General features: G+C 41.3%; 1 protein-coding gene across 3 annotated transcripts in view; it reads left to right on the forward strand.

Annotated features, from left to right (window-relative positions):
• Positions 1-14,542, forward strand: part of klc2 (kinesin light chain 2) — a 14,754-nt gene continuing 212 nt past the window's right edge. Inside the window, exons 1-14 of one of the 3 annotated variants that reach the window (XM_044341687.1) lie at positions 1-239; positions 4,252-4,497; positions 4,579-4,921; positions 7,340-7,556; positions 7,654-7,843; positions 7,948-8,121; positions 8,197-8,296; positions 8,974-9,023; positions 9,285-9,352; positions 9,713-9,821; positions 10,129-10,281; positions 10,577-10,701; positions 11,128-11,185; positions 11,404-14,454. In XM_044341687.1, the coding sequence (XP_044197622.1) occupies positions 4,270-4,497; positions 4,579-4,921; positions 7,340-7,556; positions 7,654-7,843; positions 7,948-8,121; positions 8,197-8,296; positions 8,974-9,023; positions 9,285-9,352; positions 9,713-9,821; positions 10,129-10,281; positions 10,577-10,701; positions 11,128-11,185; positions 11,404-11,487 (1,899 nt within the window). In that variant the 5' untranslated portion in view covers positions 1-239; positions 4,252-4,269 and the 3' untranslated portion in view covers positions 11,488-14,454. Of the gene's footprint in view, positions 240-643; positions 950-4,251; positions 4,498-4,578; positions 4,922-7,339; positions 7,557-7,653; positions 7,844-7,947; positions 8,122-8,196; positions 8,297-8,973; positions 9,024-9,284; positions 9,353-9,712; positions 9,822-10,128; positions 10,282-10,576; positions 10,702-11,127; positions 11,186-11,403; positions 14,455-14,542 lie in introns of those variants that run through there. The other 2 variants (XR_006400151.1, XM_044341686.1) reach the window with 2 other exon arrangements.

The following is a 14,542-nucleotide window of genomic DNA, read 5'->3' on the forward strand; positions in this document are numbered from 1 at the left end:
GCTTGAAAATTGACCAGCGTGACTCATCTTGAGATTTCAGTAAATCTTTGGCTGTGGACTCTGGCAACTTGGCACATCCAGTTTATTTCTGTCAGCTGTGACACTTGAGGTGACATCCACTATAGCATCACCTCTTCACTGAATTAAAGTTTCTGCGGGGATGGCCGGTTAGTAACAGCCAAACACTGTGGACAAATCCAGCTTTTCTTGCTGTCCCTCGTCGTCAAGTGACAGTCTGGGTAAGTTGAGGGTGAAAGAGAAAGCGGCAGTTAACGCTAGCTAACAAGTTAATTCACTGCACAGACTAAAACTTTAACTGTAATCGCATTAAACTTAACTCAGTGGTGTGTCAACTAATTCTGTTTTGTCGTGCCGTGTTGTGGTCAACACCACAGGTAACGGTTGGTGATTTTTTTTTCTTCCTAGGATGGCGAAGTCAGTCAGTCGCCCTACTCTGCCTCTGATTGGTTTACCCTGATATTCTCACCCTAACAGTAACCAATCTCATTCCTCATTCCTAAATCTAACCAGCGAAGGCAACGAGTACTAGCCAATCAGAGGCAGAGAAGGGCGGGTCGTGCCTTCGCCATCCTAGGAAAAAAATAGCTAACGGTTTCTAGGATACAGAATTCAACTTCCTCCAAACAACAGCTAACGTTAATTTAGCTATAACGGCTATTTACTAACGTATGACAACGTTGCTCTTGCACCTTTTGGAAATAAGATGCTTTTATTTTAATTTAATAATATATTTTTCTCTTCACTGACAACCTGCATTGTCGTGCTTTTGATAGCTTAGCATCCTAATCATCGCGCTACTTTGGTGTCTCTCTCCGGAAGTAGTTTGTTCAGTATCAGGTAACTTGACGCAGGTCTGTCTGGAGCATCACAACATTGTCCTGCTGCTTTGTTCGGGGGACAGAAAGCATCGCACTTGTCTTCGATGAAGGTAAAACCCAGATTAATAACCTTAATATCACAATGAAGCCGCATGTATATAGTTTAAGGAGACATTGATTAATCACGTATGATGGTAATATGTCGGCATATTTTTTTAGCAAGCTGTCAAATTGACGTTACATCCACGGCGAGGTTCGTTAAATGTGTCATACGCGTTCGCTAATGTTTTTACTTATTAAACATCATTTTTTGAGCTGTATCTATTATGTTCTTATCTGCGCACACTGTAAATACTGTACAGTAGCTTAACATAATATGCATCGGTGTATATTGTGTAATATCTTGGTGGTCGGGCCTGCACTGTTTACAAACAGTTCAACGCTACGTGTCGAAACCTGGCCAAGAAAACCTATAAATTTCTCAGATTAGCAGCTATGTAATTGGATTATTACAATCATCTGCTAAAGCTTTGTCCTTTTTTGATCACTGCTCTCTACTGTCGGTCACCTTGATTGATCTGCTGCCAAGCCAAACGTTGCCTCCCCTCCCCGGCCTCAGGCCTCAACCATCCGCCGGTAGATTATGGTTTATATGTGAGCTAAAATAGTCCCAATTAAAGATAAATGCGTACGTGATAAGGTGCGTTTAAGGAGGATATTATTGCAGGTTTCACCGCTTTCCCCTTTCTGCGTTTGGAAACGGTGGATTTGAAGGGAAGTGGTGGATATTGGTGCATTGCAGTCAGTGCATGAGGCGGATGGGAGGGGGAGAGGAGGAGGAGGAGGATGGGTGAGAGAGAGAGAGAGAGAAAGAGAGATGAGAGGAGGGAGGGAGGGAGTGGGAAAGGAGAACAGGTGCACCTCAACCATCAAAGCAGGAAAAGAGAGAAAGTCACGATGTTGCACAATCGGCTTCTGTGTCCTCCTGCTGCCACTGCAACGGCTTCATTTACAGCTGGTCAATATTTAGACCTTCAGGCTGAGGATAAAATGACAATTTACTGAGTCAGATCTCTCCTCTCACACTGTTACATGTATATTGATACCCTGATATGGAACTTTCTAGATGTTGACTGGCTTTTAGGTCATCTAAATATAATAAGATACAGCTTGAATGTCGTCTTCTTCTAAAGACTGAATATTATATGTTTTATATATATATTATATGTGAGAGAACTGTCTGGATTTACCTGAGAGATTAAGGTGAGAGAAGTAAACAGTGAACACTTCAAAACCCTTTTGGTCATCATTACTCATGATCATGTCATGATGACTAATGGTTTTATTTTAGACGCCACCTACTCCTTAGAATGAGTGTCCCCTGAGAGCATCAGTAGTCTTAATCAAAATATTATCATATGTGCTGGAATGATTAGTTGATTGGTGGTGAATAAAGGTGACAGAAATCAATCAACTAATATTTTTCTCTTTTTTTTCATATATTTTGCCTGTTTCAGCTTCTCAGTTGTGAGGACTTGCTGCTTTTGTTAGATTTTTGTCACCGTTTGTTCATCAAACATCTGGGTTTTGAACTATTTGACAGACAAAACGAGCAATTTTCCAGTATGACTGCAACTAACGATTATTTTCATCATCAATTAATCTGTTAATTATTTTTTCAATTAGTCATTTTGGTCTATTAAATCTTAATCTTATTAAATTTAAATGGTTAAGAAATGTTGATTAAAGTCCAGAAAAGGCTTGTTTTGTTCTGACCAACAGTCCACAAATCAAAGATACTCAGTTTACTATCATAGAAAACTAAATAACACATTGAGAATCTGGAATCAGTGAATTTGGACTTTTATTTTTCTAAAAGAAATTACTCAAAATGATTAATTGATTATCAAAATAGTTGGCAATTTTGATTAACTAACTAAACGTTGCAGCTCTAATTTGAAGACGTGACTTTGGGCTCTGGAACATTTTATAGACCAATTAATTGATAATGAAAATAATTATTAGCCTAGTTGTTGCTCCAATTAGATGATAAATATGCAGGTACTGAGACTGATACAGAAGTTTACGATTAAGATATGTACTAATTTCAGGACATTTTATAGTTATAAGATATTTTTGTGCCAAACTGACGTCCTCACTCGTGTCTTTCACACTTCACTACTGCACTTTGTTGTTATTTAACAGCCGACTCGTACGCAGATGCATCTGTGACGAGCTCAAATCAGCAGCTAATATTCTCCATGCAGATGAGTCAGTCCAGCTCTACTTTTGATGCTCCTGTGATATTTGCTTTAGTCACTCTGCTCCCCCCCCCCCCCCCCCTCTCTCTCTCCCTCTCTCTCTCTCTCTGCTCTCGTAGTGGCGGATCTGTCGAGCGATGGCGTCTCATTTTAATTGGCTTTACTGGTCACTGGCAGCTGCTGCGTCACTTTCGAGCTCGGATGAATCCTCTTGTAATCTAAAAAGGGCTTTAAACTATACATATACTGGAGTTCTCACACACACACACACACTCACACACAGTCCTTATCGCTTTCAATCTCATCTAACCCCGACCCGAGGGGAACGTTATGCAACGGTGAAATGGGAAACTATTATTCGGCCTTTGACCTATTTGAAATTTTAGAGAAAAAAACGGACAAAAACGGAGATCTGAGTGAAATCTGTTACGCAACAACAACAACGTATATTCAGTAATGATATTTAAATACGCCATCATGCAGTTAACGTGTCTCGGGAACATTAACTTCATCCTGTTGCCAGTTTTGTGCTCCTCATTTAGCTTTTCCTAGTTGTTTATGGCACAGACTATATGACTGGTGTTTATTATGTGTGCTCAGGTGGATAATGAAACTGTCTCTACAGCACATTTAACAAGGAAATATTGGATATGAATGCTGCCCAGGAGAGTTTTATATTAAAACAACAAGTATTAACTTCTTGGCTTTGACAGGGTTCATTTTTATGAACATATTTGATCTATGTTTTCTTCTTTGCTCTCCTTTTTGACCTTCCTCTCCTCGAGTATCTCTTTATATCCTCCCTCCTCATTTTAATTGTTTCCTGTTTCCATTCTCTTTTTCTCTCCTCCTCCACTCGTGTGACCTCTCTTCTCTTCTTCTCGTATCTCGTCTGCTTTGCTCTTTGTCTCGCCCACCTCGAGTTGACCTCAGTGGCCAGCAGATAAAGGATGTGGTCGCACTGAGCAGCTCGTGTGTAAATCGCGTGAATCTCGAGAGGGATAGCACACGGAAAAGATGATGTCAGCATAAACACCTCCTACAATATTCTCATGATGAAGAGAATGTGGTGAGTGGGGGGAGAAAAAAAATCCTCCCTCTCCTCTTATATTTTTTTCTTCTTTTTTTTTTTCTCCCCTCTGATCCCGCAGTGTGAATGAAGCCAGGCAATGTCCACCATGGTGTATCCACGTGAAGAAGCTCTGGAGCGACTGAGTCAAGATGAGATCGTCCTCAACACTAAGGCTGTCATGCAGGGCCTGGAGACGCTGCGTGGCGAGCACGCCCAGCTCCTCAACTCCCTGCTGGACTGCACCCAGCCACCAGCCGCCCAGGAGAAGTCCGGGCTGCTCCGCAAGAGTCTGGAGGCCATCGAGCTCGGCCTGGGAGAGGCTCAGGTTAGAGTCTTAAATGAGCGAACAACATAGGCAAATGACATCTTTAAACATTTAGCTAATAAATGTTTTAATTTCCCCTAGGTGATCATCGCCCTGTCGAGCCACCTGAGCGCCGTGGAGTCGGAGAAGCAGAAGCTGCGCGCTCAGGTGCGCCGGCTCTGCCAGGAGAACCAGTGGCTGCGGGACGAGCTGGCGGGAACGCAGCACAAGCTGCAACGCAGCGAGCAGAGCGTGGCCCAGCTGGAGGAGGAGAAGAAACACCTGGAGTTCATGAACCAGATCAAGAAGTTTGACGACGACGTCTCGCCCTCCGAGGAGAAGAACCAGAGCGCCGGAGGCGGCGGCGGCGGCGGGAGCGGAGGAGGGGATACTTCAAAGGACAGTCTGGATGACTTGTTCCCCAACGACGATGACCAGGGACCAGGTATGACATCAGCAGCGGTGATTAGACCTAAAGCAGGACTCAGCTGGGCTTTGAGAGATGCTAACAAGATGCTAAATACACACACACACACACACACACACACAGCAGATATTTACATGACAGGTCATTTTATTCACAAATGAAAGCTGCTCTGATTTGCATGATGGTCATATTGGGACTCAATAATAAAGCAACACAATAAGCAGCTGTTCTCTACACATGATTTAGCTCCCAGTTTACAAGTCTAGATGTCTGATGTTGGAGGAGAGTAACAGTGTGGTGGTGGACCACAGGAAGAAGAGATGATTGGTTCTCCGGGCAGGCGTGCTCATTTTGCACGGTTGACCTTTCCCTCAGTAATAATGACCAACCGTGATCCAAGTCAAATGTCGCATTACAGTGTTTTGTAGAAGCAGAAGTCATAAATACACAGAAAAACAAGAAAGGCTGTGCACATGTTTTGATTTTTTACTTCCTGTATGAACAAAAACTCACATTTATATGTAAAGATACTGTATTTTTCCAAAAAATATAAGGAGCAGTGTGCATCATAGTCACACCTTGAATCTTTTTTTTGGAATATTATCACATGAAAGTAATAACAACACAGCGGAGCACTCTGCCTCCCCCTCACTTTATTATTCTCATACAGGCAGGAGACTGTAAGATGCTTTCAAATTAATGAATTCATGAATTAATGCAGTTAACAGTTTAAAATAGAAACGCTGCAGACCATTTCTCTTATCTGCTGGTTATGTTTGTTGTTGTATTTCAGTGGAATAAAGACTTCAGTGAATGGTTTGGCGCACAGTGAACTGGATGATAATAAAGCCTCCTTCTCTATTCGTTCAACTGTGAATCGCTTTTGAATTGAGAATCGAATCGGCACCCAAATATCATGATAGTATCGATTCGGGAGATAAGCAGATTTGTCACAACCTTTATTTTTCATCTATTTGTTCCATCTTGGTATAACATTGAAATCCCTGTGGACACTTTTGTCTGTCAGATAATTTTTTTTAATTTAAGTGCACAACACACAAACCGTGTACGCCGCACCACGCACCTTCTCCAGCCTTCGCCACCTTTATCTCAAAAAAAAAAAAACTCCATGGAAAACCCAGCACAGGAGCAGAATAAATCCCGCTTTTATTTAACTTACGGAATGTCAAATATAATCACTCGGCACAATCACGGCTTTCAGTAGCAGAAACGTTCAGGCGTCAGCTGCCCCGAAGCCTGAGCTGTACGAGCAATTTAAACACAGAGGCACACGTTCACTATTCTACGTTCTGACACAAGTAGCTCCTTGTTTAAGCAGCAAAGCTACACAGTTTATCCCTCAAATGTGGTATAGATGAGATAGATTTCAAAAACCCTATTTGAAGCTGTGGTTTGCTTAATTCGCTGTCTAAACAGAAGCACGGGCTTGTAAATGGATTTAAACTATAAGGTTGCTTATCCAGGGCGCTACAGCGTAGAGCTTGTTCAGCTTTCATTGCCATTAAGCAGACAGTAAGTGCTGCAGTACTAACCTTTTCAATTATTAACGACTGAATACTCTTAAATGCTCCTCTGGAGTTTTGTCTCTTACATATTGAGACATAACATGTAGCATTAAACGCTGTGTATATGTAATAGTCATATATTTATTGAATAGTTTATTAGCATTATCATCACTTTGTATAACTGTTAATGATACATTTAGCTTTATTTTTGTCATGTTTTGCTTTGTAAGTTGCTTGTAGCAGGAGGGAGAGCGAAGGAAAGAGCAGAATAGCCCTTTAAAAGCTCGGAAGGTGAAGAGATAAATCAGAGACACCTGTTAGCGCTGGGGGGGGGGGGGGGGGGGGGCAAACAGAATGACAGAATGGAAAAGAGAAAATGGGAGATTTTAAAAGACTTCATCCAGTTTCTAGACATCGATACTCAAAAATGAATATAATACAGAAACAGAGGCAGTTGTTAAAAGAAGCAGCTGGATTTCTTCAGGCGACCGTGTGCTGCTGGATGAATGCTGATCCCTGAGGCGGGTTTGTCTGAGAAATGTCTTCCTCTTTTTGTTCTGCTTGGATCTGGTATCAACCTATTTTAATAAATAATCATTTAAATGTCATTTTTAAGCAAAAAAACTAAATATTAGTAAATGTCAGCTCCTCAAATGTGAGGATTTCCTGCTGAATGTGACAGTAAACTTACTATTTTTGGGTTTCTGATTGATTTCTTCCTTCTGAATTTTTTCTGAAATTTGAATATTAATGAGAAATAGCTGATCTCAAAGCTGCTCGACTCACGGCTGCTTTAATATCTGCTTCATGTGTTTCATGAAAACAAACGTCTCGATAAACATAACATAACCTCATATGATTTATTAAACGTTATAGAAGATAGTGAATTCATTCGTGCCTTTTCTCACAGCCCAGCGCAGCGGAGAGGTGGCGGCCCAGCAGGGAGGCTACGAGATCCCGGCCCGCCTCAGGACGCTCCACAACCTGGTGATCCAATACGCCTCCCAGGGAAGGTACGAGGTAGCAGTACCCCTGTGCAAACAAGCCCTGGAGGACCTGGAGAAAACATCAGGACACGACCATCCCGACGTAGCCACCATGCTCAACATCCTGGCCTTGGTGTACAGGTGGGGGAAAGGAGAGGATGTTGTTTCACCACTAGCTTCTAATTAAAGGAAACGATAGCGTTCTCTAACCAAGCGCTGTTGTGTTTTTATCCGTCAGGGACCAGAACAAGTACAAAGAAGCGGCTCACCTTCTGAATGACGCCCTGGCCATCAGAGAGAAGACGCTGGGGAAGGACCACCCAGCTGTGGCTGCAACCCTCAACAACCTGGCTGTTCTATACGGCAAGAGGGGCAAGTTCAAGGAGGCCGAACCTCTCTGTAAGAGAGCTCTGGAAATCAGAGAGAAGGTATAAACACGCTGCTATAAATGTAAAACGTAGAACATGTTGATACAGTTTTTTTTTTGTGTGTGTGGTTTATCTGAGGTTCGTCATCTCCCTGTCGTCTCCAGGTGTTGGGGATGTATCACCCAGATGTAGCCAAGCAGCTCAACAACCTGGCCCTGCTGTGTCAGAACCAGGGCAAGTACGACGAGGTGGAGTACTACTACAGACGAGCCCTGGTGATCTACGAAACCAAACTGGGAGCCGACGACCCCAACGTCGCCAAGACCAAAAATAATCTGGTAGGAACAACAGTTTAATCGGCACATTTTCGTTATACGAATAGAGTAGTTTAACCCACCGTTGCTTCTCCTCAGGCCACATGCTACCTGAAGCAGGGGAAGTTCGAACATGCCGAGGCTCTGTACAAAGAGATCCTGACCAGGGCACACGAGAAGGAGTTCGGATCTGTCAACAGTAAGTAGAGACAACAAGAGGAAGCGGTGGAACAGAGGAGCTTTATTACAGGCTTATGTATGCAGGTCAGGAAGAAAAATTAAAAAAAAAGGATTAAAATTTTCATTCCATTTACCGTCAAGAATAATTTAAGATACAAACATTCATACTGCCCAAACACATGTTAAATACACAGCAAAAAAAAAAAGAATTACAGTCTGACAAATGTAACGATTTGCTGTGTTTTTGGGATTCAGCTCTATGATTGGGTCACACCCTGATCCCCGCCGTCGCGCTGCGTCCTCTCAGCAGGTCGGAGGATTATTCTGTTTTACAGAAAGCGTGCGAGGCGGCTTAATGTTAATGTTTCCTCTCCTGTCGCTGCTAAGCCTACCAAAACCCTTACATGCTCACATGCCCGACACGAGAGAGGAACCTTGGCAGGAATTGGGCACGAGTTTGTTTAGAGGCAGCGCACACGTGTTTACATGTACGGAGATGCTTCACTTTGAAATCTTAGTCAAACCAGGGCTTGTCGTTCTTTTCTGGCCAATTCATTCATGTATTTTTTCTTCTAATTCGTTGGCATCCTGCTGCTTTACAGTGTTTTCATCCACACTTTATATACAGTAGATATTTAATGTCTAAATAGATTTAAAAATGATCTTCCTTTTTTGTTTTTTTTTTTCATTTTGCAGACGACAACAAACCAATCTGGATGCACGCAGAGGAGCGACAGGAGAGCAAGGTCAGTCATCAAGGTTGACCTTTTCCTTTGATGCCGCCAGCAGACAGACGGCTTATTATGGAAATGGGTCGGACAGCGAAATAAAGTGACGGAGAACAGCAGACTATACAAATGACAACAGGGACATTTTTAATAGGTTATGTAATTGGGTAATGTTTCATCCTTGGCTCATGCTCTCTGCCTCTTCTCATCAATCTCTCTCTCTGTTTCTTCTGTTCCTCTGTATCTCTCTCTCTCTCTCTCCGTCGCTGTCTCTCTCAGGATAAACGCAAGGACTCTGGCCCGTATGTAGAGTATGGGAGCTGGTATAAGGCCTGCAAGGTGGACAGGTGAGTCGGACGTTTGAATTCACCGTAAACATGTAGGGTTTCAGTGGTATCAGAAGGCCTAGAACGGTATTTATTTCATAGAATCTTCTACAAGTTTACACAAGTTTGACCATTTATATGCCAAAATATAACCTACATCTGCCAGTGGGAGGACTATTAGAGGAGAATTATTGCTCTCTTACAACATTAAAATCACCATTTCCTTCTTTTTGTCCCAGGAATTAAAAAAAGTTCTCCATTTAGACCATGTGACAGTAAAAACTCTTATCTTAGATACTTTGTAGAAACCCTGTCTTGTTACTGAAAACATCTGGTGACACGCATTCATCAAGCAAGAAAAAAAAACATTTGTTTTTGCAGTCCCACAGTGAACACAACCCTCAAAAGCCTGGGATCTTTGTACCGTCGCCAGGGCAAACTGGAGGCAGCAGAGACGCTGGAGGAGTGCGCCAGCAAGTCACGCAAACAGGTGCTACACAAACACTCCGACCAGCGGACGGACCGCTTGAATTACTGCTGTTCTTTTCAACGGCTCAGTCAGTAAAGCAACCTGATTAGTTCAGCTGTGATTTATCAGCCTGTAAATTACACCAAACCGATTAGTCACAAAGCTAAAAAAGAAAACTTTTAAGATGCTGCGTGAGCTATTGTGAAAAGGCTGTAACGGTTTTTTTTTTGTCCCCCCTCGATCCTTTAAATCACTCCTCTCCAATCTTTGTTTTCCTTTCTCTTTTTGTGTGTATGTCCTTTCTGTCTCTCTCTGTCGTCTTTCACAGGGTATCGATGCCATAAACCAGAGTAAGGTGGTGGAGCTGCTGAAGGACGGCAGCGCCGGAGGGAGCGACAGACGACACTGCAGGGAAGGAATGAACGGATCGGGGGGGCAGCGGGGAGAGGGCGAGGGCGACGACTCCGCTGAGTGGAACGGGGTCAGTTCACGGTTGTCGGTTAATTTCAATGTAAAGGACGTGTTAATAAGTTCACTTGAATCACGTAGAGCACGATATGAGGACAACACAACCTTGCACACAAGGTTATATAAATATATAAACAGTGTAGTTATTTGATATAAATATAGCAAATGCCCCCGTAGCTGCAGTTCAACCAAAAGCATGTGAACAAAATCTCTGTAGTCTGACGAGCCCGAACAGGAAATCTCTCTTTTTAATATTTAATGTCTCCATTAAACAACCGTTCTGTTTTTTACGCTCCGTTTCTCCTCAGGATGGTAACGGGTCTCTGCATCGCAGCAGCTCTTTTGGGAAACTCCGCGACGCCCTGAGAAGGAGCAGCGAGATGCTGGTGAAGAAGCTGCAGGGTAGCGGACCGCAAGAGCCACGCAACCCAGGGTGAGATAACTCTCTGTGTGTGTGTGTGCGTGTGTGTGTGAGAGAGAGCTTGCATGCATATATATATATATTCTTACAGTCAAATACAACTGATTATATTTTGATTTTCTGTTTCATTCATTGATTTTATCATTTAGTCTATAAAATCACAAGTTCCTTTTTGTTTGACTAACAGTCCAAGATGCAAAGATGTAAAATTTACAGTGTTTTTAGAAAAGAAAAGAAAAGCAGCAAATTCTCACATATGAGAAGCTGAAACCAGCAAATCTTCTGCATTTTTTGCTTGATAAATAACAATTTATAAGTAAGATTCATTTCCTGTTTTTACTAATTTAACAAATTGTTCCAGCAGTAGTCGTGTGTGATGTACTGGATGTGATGCGCTTACTCATTGCATGATTGTGTGTTTTTTTTTCTGCTGTTCAGAATGAAGAGAGCGAGCTCCCTCAACTTCCTCAATAAGAGCGCTGAGGAGACCACACAGGTACAGATCACACCACGCCGCAGCACAGCACATGACTTCTATACTGTAGAAGTATGTGATATGGATGCAGTTTAGTAAAATAATACCGCAGTATAGTTGTTTATTTTTTTTTGAAAACTCTTAAATTACTGAATAAGAGTGTGTTTTCATAAAAGTCAGAAAAATATCAGTTTCTTCTCTTCTTCTCAGGGTTTATATAATTTTTCTTTTTTTTCAAGGACGCCAACAACGGACTGTCAGACTGCAGGGGACTAAGCGCCAGCAACGTGGACCTATCGAGACGCAGCTCCCTGATTGGCTAGACAGAAACAGGAGGCGGGACTGGTGCGGAGTACAGAAGAGTGGCCCGGCGAGGAGAGGCTGTTCGCAGCTCGGTTTGATCAAACTACACACTTAAAGCTCAAAGCGAGATCAAACACTTGCACCTGCAGCATATTTTTTAAAGAACACTGAGGAGGAGGAGGAAGGGAGAGAAAAAAAAAAAAAAAAAAAAAAGCATTACCACACTTAAACGTCATCCTGTAAGACACACACAGTCTCGCTGCTGCTTCGCTGTACAAACCGCTGCCATCGAACAGAAAAGAGAATATTTAGATACACATTTATCAGCATGTTGCTTATTAGAAAGTTGAATGTCTGCACCCAAAACGCTTTTTCGGCTCATAGGCACCGTAGCAAAGCATCGTATCCACGTCGTGACGAGTCCCCTCGAGCTCCACTCGCGCGCAGACAAACTAAATATACTCCGGTTTAAGTTCAGAGAGCAGATTAAATGTTGCACTCTGTATATTTTCACCAGTAGCATGAAGTATTTGCCGATGCTGACCACCCATCGTACGCATATCAGAGACGGGGGGGGGAGGAGAGGGGGAGGGGAGGGGGGAGGGATCCGTTTAGATTTTAACATAGAAAGCAGACAAATTAAAAAGATCAAACATCTTTTGGGGATTTTCAGAAAAAAAACGATAGCACTAACCATTTAAACCTCACTTTTTGCCTTGTTTTTTATGTATATACGGTTTTAAATTATTCGATATGTCATTCTTTGTATATAGTGCACTTTTTTTCTTTTCTTTTTTTTTTTTGTGTTTACACAATGTTGGTTAAAGAGGGGGGAAAAATACTTCTTATCCGAAGGGGAGGAGACTGGAAAACTAAGGAGTTTGTGAAGAGAAGGAGTGAAGAGAAGGAAGGAAAGAAACATCAGATGATCATGCTGGTAAATTTAGTACCTCAATCACTGCTGACATTCAGATTAAGCTACCAGACCATCAAGGCTTCAGTCTAAACTGTAAAAAAAATGCACTTTGAGTGTGACGGTACTGTATATCTGGCACCTTTCTTGGTATCTACTGAGCAAACTAAGACTGAAGCTTTCACTGGATTATCATCGGTCAGGCTGGGAATTATTTTTTTGTTTGTTTTTCGAATGAAATTTCTTGTGCCAGAATGAAAAATGGCCAGAAAGTTCATTTGAAAGTAAATAATCTTAATCACTAATAGATAGAACCTACACGGTACTACAGGAGGTTAAATCAAACACTATAATCATCATCCTACTTCTGCTGCTAAAAACAAAAAAAAAGTCTTATTTCTTCAGGATTTTAATAAACATCCATTAGTCTGACTGATGCTGAAAGAACACGCTGTGAAAGAGATATTTAAAAATCAATTTCTATTTACAATCATTACATCAGGATATTGAAAGTATAATCAACCCTCATTTAAAAAAAATCTAAATTCTGATTTTGTTATTTGTTTACGTTCATTTTACGGGATTCTTCTTGTGAATTTGTTTACTTTTCCCTCATTTGCTGAATATGTATCGTTGTTTACAAAACAATCCTTTTTTTTTTTTTTCTTTTTTTTTAAAAATGCTGACATGGACGGATTTCATCAGTCTTAATCACTCACAGAAATCTGACTGATAAGGGTCTGTCTTCAGTGAATCGTGTCGTGCTGGAGCGTTTCCTTGTTTTTTGATTGTGCTTTTAATCTGAAAACGGGATTATTTTGAATGTTTTAAAATTCATGTTGATTGTCGGGAGGTCTGGTGGCATTCACACTGGATTTTTTTGTGTTGTGATTTTTTTTTTGTGTGTGTGTTTTGTGCAAGCTAGAAGCGAAACTCCACCAAAACGAGACCGATCCTAAGAGAACTGTCCACAGAATGTACACGTTGTCACATCACATCCTCAACTGTGTGATCAGATTGTCAAGAAAATGCCTTTTTTTTTTCTGTCTGTGTAACTTTTTCTTCACATTTTCCTCTAAATTTAAAAAAAAAAGGTGAATTCTGGACAAATTGAGTGTGATTTCAAAAATGAGGAAGATGCAGGTTCTTGTCAAAGATGGTACATGAACACCATCACTATGAGTCTAAATAGTCGCCCTTCTTGAAATTACCTTTTTAAAGTCACACAGATGATCTAAAAAGTGCTTATTATTATCAGCTTCTGAATGTGCGAGGTCATGAAGGAAGAGACAGATGAAGGAGAGATGGAGCGGAGTAAGTGCATCAAAGCAGGAAGCGGTCGGTGTTTTTAAGAAGAAAGAATGAAAGCGCTTCGGGAGGAAAAGTGCTTTAAATGTCGTTCGCAGCAAATAATGTACAGAATAACCCGTGTACGATCTTTATATGTATGTTCACTGTATCTCACTTGTTCACACAAACACAAAAAACGCACAGGAATGACGGGAAATTCCTTCACTGGCACACACACAGTATCAACACCATGTAGTTGTGTATAAAGTTAGTGGAAAAAAAAAACAACAGCTCTAGAAAAACCAGAACTCCTTTTTCCTGACTGTGGGTTCCTCTACACACAATATTACCAATACTAATCAATACTTTACTGTAGTAATCAGTCACTTATTCAATCCTGGGTGAGAAGTTTCTACTTGTGGAAGATATCTCATGCATCTCAGACTTTGTGTGAATAATCTTGAGCTCTATAAATATCAGACCATTAACGCGCTACAGTATTTTGCTTGATTCAAATAGTTGAGAGAAAAATAAAAAAACTGTGGTTTTAAGTATTTATCCCGAAGGAGAATTTTGATCCAAAGCTTCAAAGATTAATGAGATATTTGTCTTTTTTTTTTTTGATGTGCAAATATTTATGGAGCTCAAAGCATCTAATGTTGTGGGCAAGAGGGTCTTGTGTATATGTACGGGGGACTCTGCTGGATCTTATTGTGAAGGGGCCAACCTAATGTGTATTTTATCAAAAGGTTCAATAAATACAAATTCCACTTTTCAAACTTGATTGTGTGTCTCGTACATTTTCATTAATATAATCGCTTTCCGGGAAATATATTACGAGCGTCTTCTGAGATGGTTTTTGACCATTTCAT

Source organism: Thunnus albacares, chromosome 22 (assembly GCF_914725855.1).
Source record: "Thunnus albacares chromosome 22, fThuAlb1.1, whole genome shotgun sequence".
Taxonomy (NCBI): domain Eukaryota; kingdom Metazoa; phylum Chordata; class Actinopteri; order Scombriformes; family Scombridae; genus Thunnus; species Thunnus albacares.